At 30.8% G+C, this 19,963-nt stretch overlaps 1 protein-coding gene across 2 annotated transcripts in view; it reads right to left on the minus strand.

Moving 5' to 3' along the window:
• Positions 1 to 1,819: 1,819 nt before the first annotated feature.
• The window catches only part of LOC119611438 (GTP-binding protein RAD), a 61,349-nt gene continuing 43,205 nt past the window's right edge, over positions 1,820 to 19,963 (minus strand). The window contains exons 4-9 of one of the 2 annotated variants that reach the window (XM_037967014.1): positions 16,107 to 16,361; positions 12,704 to 12,792; positions 6,554 to 6,734; positions 6,315 to 6,448; positions 5,821 to 5,964; positions 1,820 to 2,165 (exon numbers count right to left, since the gene is read on the minus strand). In XM_037967014.1, coding sequence (XP_037822942.1) covers positions 2,016 to 2,165; positions 5,821 to 5,964; positions 6,315 to 6,448; positions 6,554 to 6,734; positions 12,704 to 12,792; positions 16,107 to 16,361 — 953 coding nt within the window. In that variant the 3' untranslated portion in view covers positions 1,820 to 2,015. The remainder of the gene's footprint in view (positions 2,166 to 5,820; positions 5,965 to 6,314; positions 6,449 to 6,553; positions 6,735 to 12,703; positions 12,793 to 16,106; positions 16,362 to 19,963) is intronic. The other variant, XM_037967015.1, reaches the window with a different exon arrangement.

The following is a 19,963-nucleotide window of genomic DNA, read 5'->3' on the forward strand; positions in this document are numbered from 1 at the left end:
CTTGCCAATTGCATTCACTGTATGTTAAGTTTTCTCTTAATTTTTTTGTCACTGACTGTAGTATAAATGTTTATTTATTTAACAAAAATATTATATTTTAACTAATTTTATTTAATTTTTGTTTAAAGATGAGTAGAAATTTCTAATATTTGTTTTTCAGTTTTTTTCTTATTTTTTTTTCTGTTAAATTTACATATAAGTTTAAGTTCTAATACATAAATACTTTATTTAATTTGTTGTTATTGTTATAATTATATTAATTGTTAAATTTATTATTTATTTACTTAAATTTTATCATAAAAACTACAGAAAAATTGTATTTTCATAAAATTTTGGTTCCATATTGTTGCATAGTTTTATCATTGATTTTTTAAAAGTTTTTGTAAAAACTTTTTAGGCAGCAGAATAATTGATTTAAGAAGAGCTTTTTAAGCTTGATCGAAAAAGCATTAAAGCTTTTTTTGTTGAAAGCTAAACATTTGAAAAGTTAAAAGCTTTAAAATTTATGATCAGCATAATTAATGATATAAGAGGAGCTTTAAGAATTACCGAAAAAGCTTTTAAGCTTTTTTTTTGTAAATACCCTAAAATAGTATAAAAAAGGAGTAAAAAAATAAAAAGCTTTAAAATTTGTAATCAGAATAATAAAACGTTTTTGAGAGCTTTATTCCAAAGCTTTTAAGCTTATTTCTTAAAATACTAATATAGTTTGAAATAAGAGTAGTTGAAAAGTTAAAAGCTTTAAGATTTAAGTTTAGAATATTAGAATAACTTCAAAATCTAAAAGTTTTTAATATGTTGCTATAAAGTTTATACAGCTAAAAGCTTATTATGATCACAAAAAGTTATGAAATCATTTAAGAGCTTTTAAAAGATTTTATAATATTGAAGAGCTTTTAAAGCTTATAATTATAACATACATATATATTGTACTTAAATAAAAGCTTTCGTTGCAAATATTTAAAAACAAGTTCTTAAAGAGCTTAAAACTTAACGAAAGCTTACATTTCAATAGAAATCTAAGAAAGTAATAAAACAAATTAAAAGCTTTTTTTCGAAAAGCTTTGTAAATTTTAATTGAAAAAAGAGCTTTTTAATCACTGCTGTGGGAAATTTTCTTTGGAAAAAAATATCCTAAGAGAACTATAAAATTTAAACTTTGGAAACAGCTTTAAAGTTAATAAACACTTAAAAGCACTTTAAAACAATTTTAAGCAAATAAAATTGTAAAAGAGCTTTTAATTTTAAAAATTTAAAACAAATAGTCTAAAAAGATTAAAATAATAATTTGAAAATGAAAAAAATTTACAAGATTTTATAAAAGTTTAGTAATAAATTACAGTAACTGAAGTTTAATAATCAAAAGCTTTGTAAAAGCTTTCTTGTCTAATAGAAATAAAACTTTGAAATGCTCATTTATAAATAAAACTTTAAAAAGCTTTTGAAATGTCAAACAAAAAATTTAAATATTATAAATGTTTTGAAAAGCTTAATTAACAAAGCTTTTCCTATAACAATTATGTTGCCACCTTAAAAATCTTTATAATTTTTTTAAATATGTATAATTTTTTTAATTAAGAGCAGTAACGTTTAAATTTAATTATTTTTGTTGTTGTTGTTGCTTGTTGGTTTTTTAATTAAATTTGATTTAATTTTGATTATCAGGCTTTAAATTTTTTCTCTAGTATATTTTAAATTTTTAATATTTTTTTACAACTTTTGTTTATTTATTTTTTTTATAATTTTTCTAAAAAAAATATTTTTAAATAAAATAAATGAAAAAAAAAAATATTTTACAAAAATAGTTTTAATTATTTATATATAAATTATTATTGTTTTAGCTTTATTTTATCATATATTGAAAAGAAACCTTAATATTTAACATTACAATTCATATATATTTATTAGCAATTATAGTTTTTCTTTAAAGAAATGCTTTTCTTTTATTAATTATTTATAATTTATTTGATCATTTGTATTTCCTGTATATCGTGTCATAACATTTTATATATATTTTACAAAACTTGCAAATTTTCGCAGTGTTTAAATTTTGAATCTTCTTTACCCAAAATCCATGTCAACATTTGTCTTGCCTTCATGCTGGCCATCATAACGCTGCGACTCTTATACCAGTGGGCCGGTGAGGGTGAGGTATCACGATGACCCTGTTTATAGCAAAAAAAAAAAAAAAAAACAAAATAGAGAAAAATGAAATCATATAGATTTGATTAATTAGTTTTTAATTACTCTGGTACATATTGTGCTGTATTTTAGTAAATATTCTGAAATAAAAGCTTTTTGTTTTTCGACAGTGAAACATACATATATATTGGATAAAAATTTAAAAAAATGTGCAACATAATGGAAAAAAATCTTTAAGTACTATATGTATGGGGAGGTGGTATTGTAAATAGTTCATTTGTTTATATGTACAATATGGATTTGGAAAGCTATAGCAAATATGTAATGAACATTAAGAAATTTTACTAAATAATAGATCTATAGTATATGTACAATATATAAACACATATGTATGTATATGATTTTGTAACATGTGTGAGGGTGGGCCGAAAAGATTAAATTTCTTTGAAGAAGAAAAAATTTTTTAACGTATTATATAATCACTGAATATTCTTTATTCTAGTCATAGTTTAGTCTATAATCTGTTATATAGTTTAATGCATAACTTCTGGACAGTAGTCTGTTGTCTGGACTGTAATCTATTGTCTAGACTATAGTATATAGTCTGAATTATGGACCAGTCTATAGTCTGCACTATAGTCTATTCTACCGTCTGCAATATATTCTAGTCTACACTCTAATCTACACTCTTGTCTATACTTTGGACTATAGCCTACTTTATAGTTTCGACTATAGTCTAGTTTATACTTTGGACTATTGTTTAGTCTATACTCAGCACGGCAGCCCACTTTATAATTTGGACCACAGTCTGGACTATAGTCTAGTCTATAGCCAGGATTTTAGTATGTATAGTCTATTGCCTGGACTATAGTCTAGTCTATAGCCTGGAGTATAGTTTAGTCTATAGTGTAGACTATAGTATAGTCTTCAGTCTGGACTATAGTCTAATCTAAAGTCTGGATTACAGACCAGACTATAGTATTGATTATAGACCAGACTATAGCCTTGACTATATACCAATCTATCGTCTTGATAGCCTGGTCTGTTGTATAGACTGTAATCTATTGTCTGGGCTATAGTATATGGTCTGAATTACAGACCAGTCTATAGTCTGCACTATAGTCTATTCTAGTCTATATTCTGGACTATAGTCTAGTATATACTCTACAGTATAGTTAAGTCTATAGCCTCTACTATAGTCTAGACTATAGCTTCTACTATTGTCTAGTCTATAGTCTGAACTATAGTATAGTCTACAGACTGGACTATAGTCTAATCTATAGTCTGTACTATAGGCTGGACTATAGACCAGTCTGGACAATAGACCAGTCTATAGTCTGCACTATAGTCTATTCTACAGTCTAGAATATATCATAGTCTACACTTTCAACTGTAGCCTACTTTACAGTTTCGAGTATAGTATAGTCTATACTCTGGACTCATGTTGAGTCTATAGCCAGAGTATATGTACTCTGGACTACAGGCTACTTTATAGTCTGAACTATAGTCTAGTCTATAGCCTGGATTTTAGTATAGTCTATAGCCTGGACTATAGTCTATAGTCTGGACTATAGTATAGTCTTCAGTCTAGACTATAGCCTAATCTATAGTCTGGGCTATTGTCTAGTCTTCAGTCTGGTCTATGGGCTGGATTTTAGTATAGTCTATAGCCTATAGTCTGTAGTCTGTACTATAGTATAGTCTTCAGTCTGGACTACATACCAATCTATAGTCTTGACTATAGACCAGACTATAGTATTGACTAAAGACCAGTCTATCGTCCGGACTATAAACCAGCCTATAGTCGTGACTGTATATATCAGTCTATAAGACTATAGACTGGTCTATAGGCAAGATTATAGACCTGTCTATAGCCTTGACTGTAGAACTGTCTATAGTCTGGACTGTAGACCAATCCATAGTCTTGACTGTAAACCTTTCTATTGTCTTGACTATAGACCTTTCTGTAGTCTTGACTGTAGATCTTTCTATAATTTTGACTATAGACCTGTCCATAGTCGTTTGTCTAGAAGAGTGTCTATATTATTATGTCTGGGCTATAGCCTAGACAATATGTGCACTACAGTTTTGACTATAGACCTGTGACATAGCCCAGACTATAGTGAAACTATAGTCTGGACTATGGTCTAGTCTATAGGTACACAATATCCTGGACTATATTCTAGCCTGGTCTATAGTCCAGACTATAGTCTAGTGAGTAGAAAAGACTACATTTTAGTCTATAGTCTGGATTATATTCTGGAAAACAGTATGGACTACAGTCTAGCCTAATATATAGTCCAGTCTAGTCAATGGAGTAATGTAAACTCTAGTCTATTGTAGAGTCTGTATTCTAATCTTGGCTATAAGTTCACTACATCTTGTACTATATTCTACCTTGGTCTGGACTAGTCCCTAGTCTATAGTCTTGATAGTAGTCTAACCTATATGGTAATATACTTCTAGAGTCTTTACTACTGTTTATGTTTGGAATACAGGATTGTTTATATATCACACCATTGACTACAGTTATGTAGGTAATGAAATTATTTTTCTCTATTTTCGACACACCCTTTAAATAGTATTTCTTTAAATATAAAATAATAAGTACAAAAGTGCTATTGACCTCAATTGTGACTGAAATATTTACAGTATAGGTACAGTGTGCATTTTATATATACATATGTATATGTATGTACAATATAAATAAGAAAAGGTACGAAAAGAAAACATTAAATATGTGTGTGCAAGATGATGATTTGGAAATGTTTTGAAAACTTAAACAAAAATCAAGAAGTTTATTTAATAAAAGTTGGCAAGAACAAAATATGGAAAATAGAAGAAATTTTAAAGATTATAAAGGTGATTTACTGGGGTTTGATTAAAAGGGCCAAATTATCAATGTTCTGGACATACATATATAGTAAATAAATAATTGATAAATTTATTGAGTTATAGTATATTATAGAACTTTGTAGACAAGTAAATTTTCAATATATTGGGTGTATAAATTAGAAATAACTTCAAATCATTCTGTAGAGTTTGGTCTATGATTGACCTTTAATGCTATAAGGGGACATAAAATAGAATTTTCACAAAGGGAATTTTGTAATAACAGAGCTTTAAGGTCTCAAAAGGAATGTGTAAAAATATGCATTAACTGAAAATATTTAAACTTATATGGGAAACAAAAAACTATTGCATATGTAAAGGCTATACTTTTTAGATATATTTGCAGTATAATTACAGGGAGTATAAAATTGAAAAAACAATTTATAATTAAAGAAAAACAAAAACCTACTTTCGGAAAGTAATTAAACTTTTGTATTAAAAAACTATTGCCTATATTAAGGCTACACTTCTTATACATATTTATAGTATAATTACAGGGAGTATAAACAAATAACAAAAAAATATTGTTTGACATATATTACAGAAAGGATTTAAATTTATAAGAAAAACATTTATCCACATTTGCTCAATTTCTAGTTATTTTTATCATAACATTTTGTTATAAAAATAACTTCTTGATAAATGATAACTGGAGCTTGAGATAATGGGCTCTTTTTTTAAATAAATATTGGTAGGATTTAAACACCAAATAATTAAAATATTGTTTTAAGGGGAATTTTGTTAGATTTAAAAAAAAAAAAACATTTATACAGACGATTTACTCACCATAACTTCACAATTTTTATCATTTAACGATTTTTCCCCTTGATCAAAATCATAATTCTTATTGTGACAATTATTATCGCTATTCAAATTGTCTTTTGGTTTATCTTTATCTTTAGATTTATTTTTGATTTTTTTCGTTTTAGGCTAAAGTGAACAATAATAACAATGAGATGAAAGAAGTTTTGTGGATAAAAGAAATTAAATAAATTAAAATGAAATAATTGCAAAGTTGTGTTAGAAAACAAATATTTTTTTTAGTAAAAAGGCCAATTAATATGATAAAAAAAAAAACAAATCATAAAAATACAATAAAAAACATTGTGTCAAAGTGAGGTTATGTTTCAATATGTGTGTGTATGTGTACGTGTTTTTGTGTAAGAGTTGTAAAGCGAAAGTAAAAGGAAAAAAGCCAGTTTTTTGAAAATTTAAAATTTTGTTTTTCTTTACTTAATTTGTTGTTAATAAATCTTGTTTTAATTAATATCACCACTAACCTGCAATAAATTTTGTTCTTTTTTCAAGCGTATTTGTGTTAAAGTTCCTGCCAATAGTTCATCACAGTTGTGATTAATGCCCACCGATACTTCTATAAATTTCGCCCCAAATGTACAGGCCAAACATTTGCCATCTAAAAGGGAAAAAACAAATTGTTAATAAAAAAGTATATAACATAATTATCACTTAAATTGTTAATTAATAAATATTTAATTATTATTTGCTATTACAAACTTACCCTGGGCGGAAACGGCACGTGATCTCGCTAAATCAATTTTATTTGCCACCAATATAATGGGTCGTGTTCTAATTAAATCCATATCTTGTAGACGTGATAAAATCTGTTTAGCTCGTGTAAATGATTCCTTGTCCACGCAAGAGTATACAACCAAAAAAGCATCGGCTTTTTCCAGTTCATCCTTTTAGGGGGGTGGTGGTGTTTGTTTATTATTTTGGGCAGATTATGATGTGATTAGAAAATTAAAAATATATTTAATTGTATTATTGTTATATTCATTAATGAGGCAAAATTATGTTATTATTATCCTAATTTTAATATTTGCTTAGGGCAAACTAAATTATACTGTTTACTTTTGGTAAAGAAATTTGTTAAATTTTTGTAAATAAATATATTTATACCCTACACCGCTTTAGTGGGGAGGGTATATTGGGTTTGTGCTGATGTTTGTAACGCACAATAGTATTGGTCCTATACACATCTTAAAGTATACCAATCGGCTCAGAATCATTTTCTGAGTCGATTTAGCTATGTCCGTCCGTCTGTCCGTCCTTCCATGTAAACCTTGTAATCAAACTAAAGGTAGCAATTTTGAAGATAATTCAATGCAATTTGGTACATGATCTTCTATTGTCTCAGGGACGAAGCCTATTGAAAATGGTTAAGATCGGTCCATTATTTCACCTAGCCCCCATACAACTGAACCCCCAATAGGGCTTGTGATCCTTGTAATCAAACTACAGGTCGCAATTTTGGAGATAATTCAATGAAATTTGACACATGATCTTTTATGGTATCGTAGACGAAGCCCATTGAAAATGGTTAACATCGGTCCATTATTTCACCTAGCCCCCATACAACTGAACCCCCAATAGGGCTTGTGATCCTTGTAATCAAACTACAGGTCGCAATTTTGGAGATAATTCAATGAAATTTGACACATGATCTCTTATGGTATCGTAGACGAAGCCCATTGAAAATGGTTAACATCGGTCCATTATTTCACCTAGCCCCCATACAACTGAACCAGCCGAATAGGTCTTTTAAGTTCATAATTATGTTTAATATACTCATATCTCGACAAAAAGCTGCAAAAACCAAGTTGTATACAAGACTTGATGACCCTCACGAATTCCATAATAATAGGTTCTCATATGACCCCAGCTCCTATGAAAAGCCCCCATCAAAATTTTACTTAAATGTCCACAATTTTATTCAACAATAAACGGCATAAGTATGTATATCTAAAGCAAGGTACAATTAAACTTAAATGCTTTATTATGGCAACTAAATCACATTATATTTTTGTCAAAGGTGTAGGGTATTATATGGTCGGCCTCGCCCGACTATAATTTCTTACTTGTTGTATCATAATTTTCTGCACTATTTTCTCTTGTTACTTTCAAAGACATATTAAGCTACATGCTCTCACCATTTAGTCCCCACATATGGTGCTAAAGGCATGAATTAAAGCTATCTGTCTAATTTCTATGCTAAGAGCGCCTTCCCGATAAGAGAGCCTTTTCAAGGATAACTTACTTCAGCTACACCTTGAAATTAATGGTGCCTATGTTAGAGAAACCAATTGAATCTCATTATAAAGTTTTAAAATAACCAATGTTAACATTAACACCCAAGCTGAGGTCACAGATCAAAGTTCCAATCAAACTTCTGTGCTCTGTAATGCTGTCGACAGAGAAACTTACATTCCAAGCCGAATCATAACCCTCATGTGGTGTTATTCAAATGATAACGATTTGTTATATGCCTTTCCACATGCCAACTGGCCATCTCATATCCTAGATAGCCATTCCAGGAACATATCTTTATATCATGCTTGATTGACCGACCTTCTACATAAGAGGTGGCACTATTCAATGACCTCGACAAATTTAAGGCTGATATCACTGATATCCAGAAGATGAGATGGACAGGACGGAGAAGTACGCGACGTAAAAATTGCGACAAAGAAACTGGACATTGCAAAGCTTCAAATACCAGAGATAGAAACAGCCTATTCCAACCAGCATTTCCAGCTTGCAAAGCTTCAAATACTAGAGATAGAAACAGCCTATTCTAACCAGCTTTTCCAACTACATCAATTCAAGGCACCTATTTGAGGCGTTTCTGATGTACAGTGGCAGCAGAGAAATATGTACGTCGATACGGAAAAACCTCACTCAGACCACTTCTGGTATGGGGCCAATTGTAACCTGTGCTATTATAGAATGACACAAGGAAAAAGACAACAAGGCGAACCAACTACATATTAGGGCTGAGAAACGACTATTGCGGAAACATGAGAGCCAGGATATTGAGAGGTAAAGTGATAGAGGAAAAAGTAAAAACTTTCACAAGATAGTTAAGAAGAAGAGTTATGGTACTGAACAGGCTATTCAAAACCGGTGGCGAAGAAGCATGACCGATAATTTGAGTCTGAGTTTATTAAACTCTGTACTTTAGTACTATCTACCGTGAAATTAGCATTTTAGCCAGTCTTGTTGAGACAAGTCACTTTTGTCCCAACTGATAGGACTTTATCAATGCGTCTTTAGAGCTGGCAATTGAACAAAGTCTTCAGTAAAGATTAGCAAAGGCTTTACCGAGCCATTCTACACCAGCCGAAGCATTGGTCGAGAATAAATGACACCATTTATAGATCTCTTTCCTGCGTGTGACACACAATGTTCAATATCTTATTGTTCTAAAACTAAGAGATGTTACGCAGCCTTTTCAGATAATGAGCAAGAATCAGCCAATATGGGTTGCTCACCTTAAGATTCATATTATTGGTTTTCTACGAAGAAAGAAATTAATCGTCTGGGAAGTGAACGTTATTTTTTTCAAGATCTCTGGCTAATATCAGAGCATTGGACAACCGTACAGGAATTTTCAGATAATATCTGAAGTTTTCCCCGACAACAAAACCAATTACTTTTCGGCAACTGCAACTTGAGATGTGTTTGGTAATCATCTCAAGTTGCTAAGACATCGTTCATTACACATCGTCTTTTACATTCATCTTCATTCAAACCATAATAAAAATCTTTAACCTGTCACATTTATTGAGAAAAACATCCGACACATTCACTTGTTAGTACGGGTATACTGAGGCTCATATACCCCCAATCCCGGCGGCCTAAAGTCTAAAGTAACGGTTGACTAAAGTAACATGCTCCAATTGGATCTTTTGAAGGCAGTAGAAATCACTCAGAAGCAAGTTGGAGCGTAAAGACGTTAAAAAATGATTATGTATGTCCGAAATGCTGCTTGAACGCTATAATAGGTCATTTTCCCATCGAATAATTATTGGCGATGGAAAGTGGATTTATTCCGACAACCCAAAGTGGAGGAAATCGTATGTGAGGACTGGCTAAACAACTAAATCAACGCCGAATATTGATGACGACAAGGTAATGGTGAGATCATTAAGGTCTACTGAGAATTGCTGAAATCGGATTAGATAATAACAAGTAGGCTGAATATGTGACCTGATATGACGTTATATTAGATCATGACACATGTTGTGAGATCAAGTTAATGTTGTTGTGGAAGTTTTGACTCATCTAATTTATAATCATAGACCTATAGTCGTCTGACTTATATTTTTTCGATCGATGCAGTACGCTCTCTCTGAAATGCTTTTCTTTAAAACAGAGTGTCAATAGCTCAGAGTAAAATTTGCCCACAATATCGCATTTGTATACACCTAGCAAGGCTATTGTGAAGGTAGGGCTAGCTCAGACAATACGCCCAATTCCATTGTATCATTAACGTCTTTATTTTGAACAGAATTAACCCTTAAAGTACGCCAAACTTCATCTATCGAATCCACATCAGGGCCAAATAGGCGTATGATAAACATGAGCTTTCATTTAGTCGAATATCATCTACAAAACTGCAATTGATCTGGTATAAATCAGCAAAGATCAACGAACACTTGGGCTACAAGTGATCAACAGTGACCGTTGTCATCCTGAGAGATGAAAGTGTCATGTTTATCCGATGAGATCGAGTAGACCGAGTAACGAACATCACAAAGAACTTTTCAAACGCAAAAGCATTCGTCTAAAGCTTTTTGAACGATATTGTGTTTTGTGGAACCTTTTAATCCTTTTATTCCTCTTCCAAAAGCAGACATCTGACAGTAGATATATTACCCTCCGATGTTAAGCTGGTTCCGAACTTGGTCGAGTGTAAGCTATCACTTTTTTCATCAGACCTTTCGACAAAGGTTACTATTCACCCTATTCACCACCTTTGTTGCAAGGTCTGAGGGAAAAAGTGATAGCTTACACTCGACCAACTTTTAAACCGCTTAATTTCGTGTGGGTAAATTAGGGTCCTACACAGAGGGAAAAAGAAATATACACACCTGGTACCAAATTGACATCAAAGATTTTATAATTTTTCAATAACATCCGTTATCAAAGTATATACATACGTACGACAACACTATGTTGCAACAATTCGTTGTCGAAATCTAAATTTTATACACATCCATTGTCTAAATGTTAACAAACGTTAACATTTATTTAACATTTATTTACGTTATTTTCAACGGATTGTTTGTCAATAGTGAGCTTACCACGTTTGTTAACATTTAGACAATGAATGTGTATAAAATTTAGATTTCGACAACGAATTGTAGCAATGTTGTCAACATTACATAGTGTTGTCGTACGTATGTATATACTTTGACAACGGATGTTATTTAAAAATTTTAAACAGTTTGGTGTCAATTTCGTACCAGGCGTGTATATTTCTTTTTTCCCTCTGTGTAGTAGTTTTCACTTAAAAAATTTACTCTTTATTAAAAGTTACTTTTTGATGTTTATATTTTGAGTCCTTCTCAGGATAAGTAACATTTTAACAACATTATATATTATTGATTCATATTCTCTTTAGTGAAAGAAAACTTAAACTTAAAATTAAACTCTACAATTGTACAAAATCCCTGAAAGTTGTTTGTTTGTTTCACTATTTGTAAAACTCTAAAACAAACTTTGCCAAAAATCGCCCAAACACTGACAAAATGAGAAGAATATTTGTAAAACAAATATAATTAAATGTGTAGCAACAACTACAACCATTGTAAACAACATTACATTAAATTTAATACATACATGTATTCTAAAGCATATGTATGTGTGTGTTCTAGAAAGAACATGAGATAATGAGCATTAAAATGATGATGGCGGCATTAAGGTCCGTTATTCTTTCATCTTTACAAAAGTAACTGCATGTGTGTGTGTAGTGTATTTGTTTACTACTACAAATATTTGCTCTTTAATGTCATGTTTGCCTTAATACTTGTACTTATTACAAACAAACTAAAATAAAAAATGCTAAAAAAACACAGAATAAGTGATTTTAGTATTGTTGTTTTTCTATTTTTTTCTATTAATTTTACAAAATAATATGAATTTTGTAAATGGTGCAAATTATTATTTTGCAACCGTTTCTTACGTTTCTGCTCCCTTCCATTATATTTATAATTTTGTTGTTGTTTTCGTGTTTTGCATTTGGCCAAAGGCCAACATACATTATATATATTATGGAGGGATAAATGTTCATGTTGTTTTCCCTTACATTTTTTGTTTGTTTGCCAACTACAAAACCCCATAACAAAACTAAAAGAATGCCGGGCTTTTACATTGTCCCATTAGTACAGATGAGCAGAAAAAAAAAACAACTTTGTAAAGTGTAACCAAAGAAATTTACACAACAAATTCATTTTGACTTTAAATGGAGGAGGCATAGTAGAAATGAAAACAAAAAATTATCAACCAAAATGTCTGGTTTATAATGTGTAAAAGTTGCCAGTTTTTCAATGCTTCATATTTTATTATGCAGTCAAATAAATTTGAATTTTTTGTCATATTTTTTTTGGTTAGCAAATCATATTTGCTTTAATTTGTTTGTGTTTTGTGCGTTCTTTATAAATTTGTCACATTTATTAAGTATGAAATTGTTGAAAATTTATTAGATTTTTAAATTAAAAATGTAATCGAAAACAAAAATAAATTATTAATTGCTGTTAAGCTGCTTAAAGTTTTTTTAGTATTAAACATTTTTTTAAATTTATCAAAGGCTTATAAAATAGCATTTGTTTTGCAATATTTCTTATTTAATATCCATTTAACTTACCTTTAATTCACGTGCATTTATTAAAAATTTCAATTCCGATTCGACACCATTTAAAATAATTGAAATATTTTGTTCAGCTTCATCACATTCTGCAAGTAGAAAAATTAAAAATATAAATTTAAACTATTTTCTGAACTATATATAGGCTTATAGTCTGAATTATATGTATCATATAGTGTGTTATAGATTCGACTATAGTCTGGACTTTATACAACAGACTGAAGTATAAACTCGACTAGAGTCTGCAATATAGACCCGACTATAGTCTGCACTATACACTCGACTATATTTTGGACTAAAGACTCAACTATAGTCTGGACGATAGACTCGACTATAGTGTGGACTATAGACTCGACTATAGTCTGGACTATAGACACGACTATAGTCTGGACTATAGAATCGACTATAGTCTGCATTATAGACTCGACTAGAGTCTGGACTATAGAATCGACTAGAGTCTGGACTATAGACCCGTCTATAGTCTATACTCGACTATAGTCTGGACAATAAACTTGACTATATTCTGGACTATAATTCGACTATAGTCTGGACTATATATTCGACTATAGTCTGGACTATAGACTCGACTATAGTCTGGACTATATACTCGACTATAGTCTGGACTATAGACTCGACTATAGTCTGGACTATAGACTCGACTATAGTCTGGACTATAGACTCGACTATAGTCTGGACTATAGACTCGACTATAGTCTGGACTATAAACTTGACTATAGTCTTGACTATAAACTCGACTATAGTCTGGACTATATACTCGACTATAGTCTGGACTATAGACTCGACTATAGTCTGGACTATAGACTCGACTATAGTCTGGACTATAGACTCGACTATAGTCTGGACTATAGACTCGACTATAGTCTGGACTATAGACTCGACTATAGTCTGGACTATAGACTCGACTATAGTCTGGACTATAGACTCGACTATAGTCTGGACTATAGACTCGATTATAGTCTGGACTATAGACTCGACTATAGTCTGAACTATAGACTCGACTATAGTCTGGACTATAGACTCGACTATAGTCTGGACTATAGACTCGACTATAGTTTGGACTATAGACTCGACTATAGTTTGGACTATAGACTCGACTATAGTTTGGACTATAGACTCGACTATAGTCTGGACTATAGACTCGACTATAGTCTGGACTATAGACTCGACTATAGTCTGGACTATAGATTCGACTATAGTCTGGACTATTGACTCGACTATAGTCTGGTCTATAGACTCGACTATAGTCTGGACTATAGACTCGACTATAGACTCGACTATAGTTTGGACTATAGACTCGACTATAGTTTGGACTATAGACTCGACTATAGTTTGGACTATAGACTCGACTATAGTCTGGACTATAGACTCGACTATAGTCTGGACTATAGACTCGACTATAGTCTGGACTATAGATTCGACTATAGTCTGGACTATTGACTCGACTATAGTCTGGTCTATAGACTCGACTATAGTCTGGACTATAGACTCGACTATAGTTTGGACTATAGACTCGACTATAGTCTGGACTATAGACTCGACTATAGTCTGGACTATAGATTCGACTATAGTCTGGACTCGACTCGACTATAGTTTGGACTATAGACTCGAATATAGTCTGGACTATAGACTCGACTATAGTCTGAACTATAGACTCGACTATAGTCTGGACTATAGACTCGACTATAGTCTGGACTATAGACTCGACTATAGTCTGGACTATAGACTCGACTATAGTCTGGACTATAGACTCGACTATAGTCTGGACTATAAACTTGACTATAGTCTGGACTATAGACTCGACTATAGTCTGGACTATAAACTTGACTATAGTCTTGACTATAAATTCGACTATAGTCTGGACTATATACTCGACTATAGTCTGGACTATAGACTCGACTATAGTCTGGACTATAGACTCGACTATAGTTTGGACTATAGACTCGACTATAGTCTGGACTATAGACTCGACTATAGTCTGGACTATAGACTCGACTATAGTCTGGACTATAGACTCGACTATAGTCTGGACTATAGACTCGACTATAGTCTGGACTATAGACTCGATTATAGTTTGGACTATAGACTCGACTATAGTTTGGACTATAGACTCGACTATAGTCTGGACTATAGACTCGACTATAGTCTGGACTATAGACTCGACTATAGTCTGGACTATAGACTCGACTATAGTCTGGACTATAGACTCGACTATAGTCTGGACTATAGACTCGACTATAGTCTGGACTATAGACTCGACTATAGTCTGGACTATAGACTCGACTATAGTCTGGACTATAGACTCGACTATAGTCTGGACTATAGACTCGACTATAGTCTGGACTATAGACTCGACTATAGTCTGGACTATAGACTCGACTATAGTCTGGACTATAGTCTGGACTATATACTCGACTATAGTCTGGACTAAATACTCTACTATAGTCTGGACTATAAACTCGACTATAGTTTGGACTATAGACTCGACTATAGTCTGGACTAAAGACGCGACTATAGTCTGGACTATTAACTCGATTATATTCTGGACTATAGAATCGACTATAGTCTGGACTATAGAGTCGACTATAGTCTGGACTATAGACTGGACTATAGACTGAGCTATAGTCTGGACTATAGACTGGACTATAGACTCGACTGTAGACTCGACTATAGTCTGGACTAAAGATTCGACTATAGTCTGAACTGTAGTCTCGACTATAGTCTGGACTATAACCTCGACGGTGGTCAAGTCTATTGACTCTGGACAATAGACTCGACTAGTCCAAGCTATAGTTGAGTCTATAGTTCAGACTATAGTTGAGTCTATAGGCCAGACTATGGTCGAGTCTATAGTCCAGTATATAGCAAAAATATTACCCATTAAAAATCTTTAGCCTGTTTACTCTTCTATCTAGATCAGAAAATCATTCTAATGCCATCTGTGTCATAATAAACTTGTTACTAGGTTACGTTTTAAAATATATTTGATACAATTTATTTTTAATTTGGGGTTAATAGTGTGTATGTATGGGTAATATACATTTTTGCAAAAACCTCAATTTAGTGAAAATTTATTTCCATTTTACTTTTTTCAAATTATAGGTTTCAATTGACAGTATGTGAAATACATACATTTCTGCAATATGATTAAATGCAGTTATTAAATATGTACCAGCCTTAATTTACAACACACACAAATACATTTCACTACGAAATTACTACTTTTGCTATGGAAAATATTTTAAACAATATTCATTTAATCTAGAAATATATATTTTTACATTTTATCTTCTTTTTTGAATATTAATGCCTTAAGAAAACAAAAAAAAAAAAAAACGGTAGACAAGTAATGAGATAAGATTATTATATTTATTTTTCACTTTACCTGGTCCATCGTAAGCATTAATACAGTCTGAAGTACGAAATTGGGAGACAAGTGCTTGTTTGCCCACACCGGGTGCTCCCAGCATTTCGACATGATAAACATCTACTTGCTGCTGTTGGCTGGCATCGTTGGGATTAACATCGGCATCTGTGCAGCCAGCTAAAGCACCAACGCGTGGGTGAATGGGACTGACGGGTGCCAAACTATTGCTGCGTGAACGACGACGTCTAAAGGAGTCGCCACGATTAATGATACCTGTGCGGATTAAAGTGTAAAAATAAAGAAAATATATAAATAAAAAAAGAATTATAAGTGACAAGATGCTTGGAAAAATATGTAATTATAGTTAATAAAGTAAAATGATGATGATGAAATAGAAATGCTACTAATAAATTAGTAAAATATAACACTTTGTCAATGGTTGGCTGAATTAAATTGCATTGCACTTGTTATTGCAAGAGAAGAAGTTTAAATTGTTATTACATTGAGGGTTTTTAAAAGAATTTTAAAAGTTGATTTCATAAATTTCAAATTTTACTACAATTAGTAATTTTCTTTGTTAAAACACCCTGACGTATACTTAATATATAATTCATTTCAAACTCATCACATCAATTATACGCACTGTTGTTTAATTTCTATGGAAATTATTGAGAGAGAAAAATTGAATTTTTATCTTAACTAAAACTTAAAACCTCAACAGACATTTTTACAGTTTTAGTTAAATACAAAAACTTTTCTATTCGTTTTATTTATTAAAATTTCTCGTTATAAACTACAAATTGCATGATTGCCTGCAATTTATTATAAATGTTAACAATTCTTAGTTTTTATTTTCTTGCAACCAACTACTTTCCATTTGTAAATTGATTGTGCAAAAAAAAAAAAAACAATTTTATTACTGTAATTTTCTAGTTGTATAGAGAGAAAAGTGCTAAAAATTGTGTAAAATTTTTTGCAAGTGTAAATAAATTTACAGACAGTAGTGGTTTGGTATAAGTCTGTTTTTACTGATACTATTTTATACTGTTTTATTTGTTGTGTTTTTTTTTAATTTTATATTATTTCTTTTTTGTTCCTTAATTTATATAAAATTGCATGCTTTAGCAAAAACAGCTTAAACACACTCCATTGAAATTTATATTAAATTGAAAACAGGAGTAGCAAACTAACAGTTGGAAACAAGTCTAGAATTTCCGTGTTTTCAAATTTTTAACGCTATTAGATGTGGTAACAAAATAGTTTGTATCATTAAATTGAAATTATAGTTTAGTTAAAATCCATTTAAATGACATTGTTTTGCAAATTATGGTTTGTGTTAGAAATATTTAATATTAAAATATGAAAATTATTAAAATGGATTCGGAAAACTAACTAACCACTAACTAACTAACTAACTAACTAACTAACTAACTAACTAACTAACTAACTAACTAACTAACTAACTAACTAACTAACTAACTAACTAACTAACTAACTAACTAACTAACTAACTAACTAACTAACTAACTAACTAACTAACTAACTAACTAACTAACTAACTAACTAACTAACTAACTAACTAACTAACTAACTAACTAACTAACTAACTACTAACTAACTAACTAACTAACTAACTAACTAACTAACTAACTAACTAACTAACTAACTAACTAACTAACTAACTAACTAACTACTAACTAACTAACTAACTAACTAACTAACTAACTAACTAACTAACTAACTAACTAACTAACTAACTAACTAACTACTAACTAACTAACTAACTACTAACTAACTAACTAACTAACTAACTAACTAACTAACTAACTAACTAACTAACTAACTAACTAACTAACTAACTAACTAACTAACTAACTAACTAACTAACTAACTAACTAACTAACTAACTAACTAACTAACTAACTAACTAACTAACTAACTAACTAACTAACTAACTAACTAACTAACTAACTAACTAACTAACTACTAACTAACTAACTAACTAACTAACTAACTAACTAACTAACTAACTAACTAACTAACTAACTAACTAACTAACTACTAACTAACTAACTAACTAACTAACTAACTAACTAACTAACTAACTAACTAACTAACTAACTAACTAACTAACTAACTAACTAACTAACTAACTAACTAACTAACTAACTAACTAACTAACTAACTAACTAACTAACTAACTAACTAACTAACTAACTAACTAACTAACTAACTAACTAACTAACTAACTAACTAACTAACTAACTAACTAACTAACTAACTAACTAACTAACTAACTACTAACTACTACCTACTAACTAACTAACTAACTACTCTAACTACTAACTAACTAACTAACTAACTAACTAACTAACTAACTAACTAACTACTAACTAACTAACTACTAACTAACTAACTAACTAACTAACTAACTAACTACTAACTACTAACTAACTAACTAACTAACTAACTACTAACTAACTAACTAACTAACTAACTAACTAACTAGTTTATAGTAAAGTCTAGTCGATAGACTAGAGTCTAGCCTATAGACTAAAGTAAAGTCTAGCCTATAGACTAAAGTAAAGTCTAGCTCATAGACTATAGTCAAGTCTAGTATATAGAAAACAGTAAAGTCTAGTCTATAGACTACAGTAAAGTCTAGCCTATAGACTATAGTCAAGTCTAGTATATAGACTACAGTAAAGTCTAGTCTATAGGCTACAGTAAATTCTAGTCTATAGACTACAGTAAAGTCTAGTCTACAGACTAGAGAAAAGTCTAGGCTATAGACTACAGTAAAGTCTAGTCTATAGACTACAGTAAAGTCTAGTCGATAGCCTACAGTAAATTCTAGTCTATAGACTATAAGTAGTAAAGTCTAGTCTATAGTCTATAGTAAAGTCTAGTCTATAGACTATAGTAAAGTCTTGTGTATAGACTAGAGTAAACTCTGGTCTATAGACTACAGTAAAGCCTAGTATATAGATTAGAGTAAAGTCTAGTATATAGACTAGAGTAAAGTCTAGTCTACAGACTAGAGCAAAGTCTGGTCTACAGACTAGAGCAAAGTCTAGTCTTAGGACTAGATCAAAGGCTAGTCTAAGGACTAGACCAAAGGCTAGTCTATAGATCAGAGTAAAGTCTAGTTTTTATATTACAGTAAAGTCTAATCAATAGACTACAGTAAAGTCTGGACTAAAGATTACGGTAATTTCCAGTGTATTAGACTACAGTAAAGTCTAGTTTGTAGAATACAGTAAAGTCCAGTTTTTAGACTACAGTAAAATCTAGTTTATAGGCTACAGTAAAGTCTAGTCTATAGAATACAGTAAATACTAGTCTAAAGACTACAGTAAAGTCTAGTCTATAGACTGTGGTAAAGTTTGATCTATAGACTAGAGTAAAGTCTAATCTTTAGACTGGAATAAAGTCTAATAGTCTTGTTTATAGACTACAGTAACGTCTAGTTTATACGCTATATAGTTATTATTCTGAATGCGTTACATATTTTGATACACAAAATTTACTATTTCCCCTAAAATTTACAAGTCACAAAAACCTTTGAGATTTAAACTCTTCATTTATTATTGTTTAAACTAAAAGACCTTGGAACTGTGATTTTATTTCTTTAATTTTATGTTGGCTTTTCTTTTATAACAAAAACATAATAAAAAAATAACAAATTCAAGTAAAAATTCATACAAATAAAAAATGGAAATTATTTGTTTAAATCTTTTAATTTCTTTATTTTTTGCTTATTTTCCCGCTGCTTTAATAATTTCAAAAGGAAATTTGTTTATTGTAGCGTTTAAAATGTTAAACATGTTCCCAAAAATGTTTTTCATTAAATTTGTTTACATTCTTGAGCAGGA

This window comes from Lucilia sericata, unplaced genomic scaffold (assembly GCF_015586225.1).
Source record: "Lucilia sericata isolate MDLA Ls3-8-SP2 unplaced genomic scaffold, ASM1558622v1 Contig001450F_arrow, whole genome shotgun sequence".
Lineage (NCBI taxonomy): Eukaryota > Metazoa > Arthropoda > Insecta > Diptera > Calliphoridae > Lucilia > Lucilia sericata.